The sequence below is a fragment of the Lytechinus pictus genome, chromosome 3 (assembly GCF_037042905.1).
Source record: "Lytechinus pictus isolate F3 Inbred chromosome 3, Lp3.0, whole genome shotgun sequence".
NCBI lineage: Eukaryota > Metazoa > Echinodermata > Echinoidea > Temnopleuroida > Toxopneustidae > Lytechinus > Lytechinus pictus.
The window spans coordinates 65,479,367-65,485,251 of NC_087247.1; the positions used below are offsets into that span (position 1 = coordinate 65,479,367).

The 5,885-nt window shown below is 36.4% G+C and overlaps 1 protein-coding gene across 1 annotated transcript; it reads left to right on the forward strand.

Annotated features, from left to right (window-relative positions):
- Window positions 1-4,110: 4,110 nt before the first annotated feature.
- On the forward strand, window positions 4,111-5,600 carry LOC135153456 (opsin Rh1-like). The gene is made up of 2 exons (XM_064096055.1): window positions 4,111-4,618; window positions 5,539-5,600. Exons 1-2 carry the CDS (start codon window positions 4,111-4,113, stop codon window positions 5,598-5,600), a joined length of 570 nt encoding a protein of 189 aa, XP_063952125.1.
- The last annotated feature ends 285 nt before the right edge of the window (window positions 5,601-5,885 follow it).

Consider the following 5,885-nt stretch of genomic DNA (forward strand, 5'->3'; position numbering starts at 1 on the left):
ACGATTTCATGCATTTCATAGCCAATGTGCGGACAATTTTAGGATTTTCATGGGTAATTTGCATATTTTGGCGGCCATATTGGATTTTGCAAATTTGCGGAAAATGCTCAAGGTTACACGAGTAGCATCATCCAGATTCGTAATCAGCACCCTCGAATTGACAAGAACCCATAAAAAAATATTGTATATATAAAAAACACGGTTTGGTCAAGTTTCTATGGGGCCTATCCTGGACTATGGTACCATTTTAAAGAGAATTAAATGATCTTTTCAAACATGCATTGTGTAAAATTGGGAGTTGGGAGAAATTAACGGCCAAACTCAGATTTCCAAACTTTTCCAATGGAAACAATTTTTAAGTTAAGGTGACGAGCTTTTTTCATTTTCTGTAGAAATTTATTATATTTAAATCAATAATATTGACCAGCAATCAAATTGCAATCACTTTCCTTTCTTCTTTTAATATTTTTGTATCAATTGAAAAAGAAAAGGTGTTTATGTTACACCTGTTAAAGGTTCTCCCACTTGTGATGTGCGTGGCTGGAATCTTTTTATATTTTTAGTGAAGTATCGTCCATGTGGGTTGATATAGTGCCCCAGTGCTCACCATCTATTTGTTGATGGATTCCAGAATGAACTGCCTCTAAAATATTGGATTATAGCAACCAATGTTTTCAGAACGAGAAAGGATACGGTAGGCATCCTACTGTACTACCATAATAGTCTGTAATTACAGGGTATATGTCTTCTTCATTTGTGTAATTATTCTTTTAATCGAATTAATTATTTGTTATTTATTAATTGATTAATTTATTCGTGGTGTAGCGGTTCTGACTCTCGCCTTGTAATCAGAGGGTCGTGTGTTCGAATCCCACCATGGCCTAGCGTCCTTTGGCAAGGCGTTAATCCACACTTTGCCACTCTCCACCCAGGTGTTAAATGGGTACCCGGTAGGATGTGAAAGCCTATATGTAGTATGCCTAGCAATTGAGTCTTGGAACTCTTGTTGGAATGCTCCCCAGGGAGTGGAGAAGGTGCATACATTGTATGCGGGCATGCAAGGATCCGATGACCGGGGTAATAATATGTCTGTAAAGCGCTTAGAGACGTCGTTCCGATGTATTAAGCGCTATATAAATGCGGAATATTATTATTATTATTATTATTCAGTCATTCATTCATTCATCTGTCTAATGAGATTATGGAATATATTCAACTTGATGATAATTCATTGATGTGCAAGACAAACTTGGATGTTGTATCTCCTTATATTTTCAGACCGCTTCCGACGAAGTCTTAATAAAGACGAAAGCTAAGAATGGTGTCCTGCGTCATCTTTTGAGTTGACCTCATCTCATTATCTCATTGTATATATATATATATATATATATATATATATATATATATATATATATATATATATATATATATATATGAGAGAGAGAGAGAGAGAAATAGTCTGCTTCGGCATAAGGAATAAAATAATCACAAAAGATTTAGTAAATGCCGTAGAAATAAAATCGTAGATTTTAAAAGGAGCATAGCTCTCAAAAATGAAAGGTAAAGTCACACTCTTCGTCAGTGCCCATGATGTGACAAAAAAGAATTCAAAATCCGTTTCTGAAACAGTCGTGAAAAACACGTCTGTTCATGGGCAAACGGATTGTGAAACTCACCTTTCAAAGAAATCAATGCGCTGAAGATGGAGGAAGCGCACTGTAAAAGACGCATCTAAAGATGCGTTACCATGACTGCAAGATGACAATGGCGAATCTCCGGCTCCAAAACAGGAAAATCTGAAAAGGGCCTCACCGCCAACAGTCGAAGTTAGGATGTTAGGATATATATATATATATATATATATATATATATATAGTGTGATGATAAGTTTACTTCTACCAATCGCTGTTGAGTTGTGTGAGATGAGGCGAGGCCAACTCAACAGATATATATATATATATAGGTGTGCCCTTATAAAAATATATATTCATTTAAAAAAAAGTTTGGAAATCTGACTTTGATCGATAATTCCTCCTCAGTTTTTTTTGTAAATATCAATGTGTAATTAATATTAATAAATAGAGCATCTAATCCTCTTTAAAATGACACCCTACATGATATGATTATGCTTCACATGGAGGTGCACTGCCTTGGAATGTGGCGCAAGGTCAAAATTCAAAAGTTGCAAAATGACAGAATATTGAAAGTCACTGTTCTTTTTTCCGTGGTGATGAGTGATTTTTTCAGCGGTTTCTTTTGAATTTGATCGGTAATTCCTCATCGATTTTAGTAAATATCATTTCGTAATTAATATCAATGAATAGATCATTTAATTTTCTTTAAAATCATACCCTACATGATGTGATTATCGTTCACATGGAGGTGTAGTGCCTTGAAATGTGGGGGCAAGGTCAAAATTCAAAAGTTGCAAAATTACACAATATTGAAAGTCACTTTTCTTTTTTCAGTGGTGATGAGTGAGTTTCTCATCGGTTTCTTTTAATAATTTTCATGCACCTTTAACGTCAACATTAACATGGAATCAAACACACCTCTGCACAAGCAAACACATAACAAACAAACATGCATGGGTATTTCAATCCACGACTCAAACCATGTTATCTCACAGTCACAGAACCATCACTCCAGAAGCAGGGGCTTGATTTGAATGGATTTTCATCTCTATTAACACAGACAAAAGAATCATGTTCTGTATTGACCCTTCATGACTATTTCTACTCGTTTTGCAGCTTTTCAATTCAGACCTCATCCAACACTTTTGAATCCTGCTCTTTTCGTGATGGCATGATCATAACAAGCATGGTATCATTTTAAAGAGAATTAAATGATCTGTTGAATGATATCAAATAAGCAATGTGTAAAATTGGGAGTTGGGAGAAATTAATGGCCAAACACAGATTTCCAAACTTTTTTTGCTCGTTTTGCAGCTTTTCAAATCAGACCTCATCCAACAATTTTGAATCCTGCTCTTTGCATGATGGCATGATCATAACAAGCATGGTATCATCTTAAAGAAAATTAAATGATCTTTTGAATGATGTAAAATATGCATTGTGTAAAATTGGGAGATGGGAGAAATTAATGGCCAAACACAGATTTCCAAACTTTTTTTGAGGGGTTTATATATATGTTTTTTTTTGTGCACACCTAGTTAACAACAATGCGTATAGCATTTCCATTTATTTGAATGCAGGATAAATTAAAGAGCAATGTCGATTAAATGCCTTACTCGTGGGCATTGGTGCCGCGGTCGGGGATCGGACCCCGGACTTTCCATGTATAGCCAGGCGCCTTAGACCACTCGGTCACGACATAATAACGGAGGGACTGAATGGCCCATTGATTTATTTCGATATTAGAGTAGACTATCTGCTTTGAAATGTTGAACACTTCGATAAATTACTGTCAATTACTTTTTGTTCTTTTGTCACAGTATTGTTTTATTTGGGTAGATAAGACAAAATTAATATGCGAGATGTATATAAAAAAGAACAAAAATTATCTTTAAAAAAATATAAATTTGGGTGGTTGATTTATCGACTGTAGACGACATACCGACATAAACGTCGACATCGCTTTGAGAACGTTGTGCAAGCTGTACATCATTAACTTCCTATGATATGCCAATGATTGCAAGCCCTGATTCGCGCGCTTTGCAGGAACTGCAGTTAGTAGACTGAAGTCAGATTCGTTTCACTTTCTGCGGCAGCGGGATGAAGCCACGGCAATGACGCTTAATCATACGTTGATGGACATCAACCAATGGATGCGTGTGTTTTCATGTGGTCTGTCAAAGACACGCTTTTCACCACCCGTCTTTTGTTGATATCGAGGCATAAAAGGATTTAAGTATATACACTTGATCAGTTAACACTTCAACAACGATGCGACTCAGCACGAAATTGAAGTGGATCCGAACAGACCACAGTTTTACAAGTGGTTTATCCAAACCTGTCTGGATAATACCTGTTGCAGTCTTACTTGAACTTTGATATTCGTCGATTAACAATTGATGTTCTTCCAAACAAAACGTCCTCAACATAAATTATTATTGTCTAGCAAACAGGTCTGCAAAAACTCTGCATCATCATGACCAACGGTTCAACCTGGTCTTTGATGGATTTGACGCAACCTTCCATCATACCTCGTACCTCTTCGTCTTCGCCATCAATGATATCGCCGACCACCATGGAAGAAGGTTGGACAGGCACTCTGACACCATCTGCCATTGTTCAGGTCGCTCTCATGTCCATCATCCTCGCCATCGCTCTCCTAGGCAACATTTGTCTCATTCTCATCATCATCACCGACGTTCGTCTTCGGACAGTCCACAATAAGATGGTCATCAACCTGGCGGCCTGTGGTCTCTTTACAGTGGTCGCCAATGGTCCTTTCATCATCTCGACCCTCGCTAAAGAAAAATGGATATATGGTGATGTCTGGTGTCAGTTCAATGGGTTCACCACGTCTGTTTATGGCCTTGCTGTGGTCCTAACATTGGCAATGATATCCATTAATCGATATCAGATCATTGGACCTGTCACACCACGACGTACACCATGGATCACTGAGAAAAGAATTATTTTCGCTATCACAGGTAAATCATTAATTCATTGTTACTAATTGCACTTCAAGTTAATGGGAGTTAATGGTGAAATAAAGGAGCATTATAATTTATCATGCGCTTATACATATTTTTATGAGCTTGTTACGGATTTTCTTCTTCTTTTCTTTTGGTCACAGTTATTTGACGAAATACGTGTCTCTTTTGAATTTTATTAGGACAAGTGTTTTTTTTCACCATCCGTGTTTATTTTATTAAATGCATTCCTTTTCATCATTTCAGGTTGTTTTCGCAACTAAGTTATATCATTAGCAATGATTGCTGTAATATGTACGGAAGCAGCACATAATAAGAAAGGGAAATTTAAAGAAAATATAATACAATGATTCATCTCCATCTGAAGTAGAATTAGCATATTTATTGTCGGAAAAGTAATGTCTAATGAGATTTGAGATTGTCGAAGGACAATGGTAGGGTTTGAAATTAAAGTTTACAGTAGGTCTAATAACTTTAGGTCTAGTCAACAGCTGATCAGATAATTGGGATAAAATTCCACATTTTAATATAATGACTCTGAATAGAAATGAGCCTTGAACCAAACCAATACAATTTCGTTCTGAAATTTCCTTTGTATGTATAGTTTAAGGGCGTGTATTTTATTATTCATGTGCAAGTATGGTTAATGAGAGCCGGGCGGCGAAGAAGCCTATACGTGTGTGATATTGAAATGTGAGCAGGATCAGAGAAAGTATGTCATAATTAGATGAAGAGACTATAAATGGCATAATTAATTTTATAAGCACAAAGGTAAAATAATTTAGGTCGAATTTTAGCGGCATCTTTAATATACCAAACCATGTAACTTAATGGTTCACCTGCAAAGTAATCTTATTTGGACCTGGATTATGATCATTTCCCTAGGTATGACACGTTTTCCCCCTTTTCTATTGCAGCATGTATAAGGCCTCCTATCCCGGTGAGATTAATCTTAATCTCACATGACTTTGTGACTTGACCGTATACAGCAACCGTCGTTTCGACCTTTTATGATTCTTTGAAAATGAAGTCTTGTCTTGTCAAAGGCCAAGTCCATACAAACTACAAACTGAGTTGAATAAAAGGGGAAAAATAAATAGCATAACCATAAGAGTTTAATCGAAATCGGACATAAAATAAGGCAGGTATTACATGCAGAATGTGCAAACGAGAGAACCGGTGGCGTCACACACGCACTATAGTATTGTATATTTTATCAGTTGAAATACACGCACATACACACACACACACCTCTTTCTTTTAT

Bases quoted from the DNA above. Each gene is read 5' to 3' on its own strand.
- LOC135153456 (XM_064096055.1), top strand. From the start codon at position 4,111: ATGACCAACGGTTCAACCTGGTCTTTGATGGATTTGACGCAACCTTCC. The intron at 4,619-5,538 runs GTAAATCATTAA...TTTCTATTGCAG, and splicing joins AATTATTTTCGCTATCACAG to CATGTATAAGGCCTCCTATC.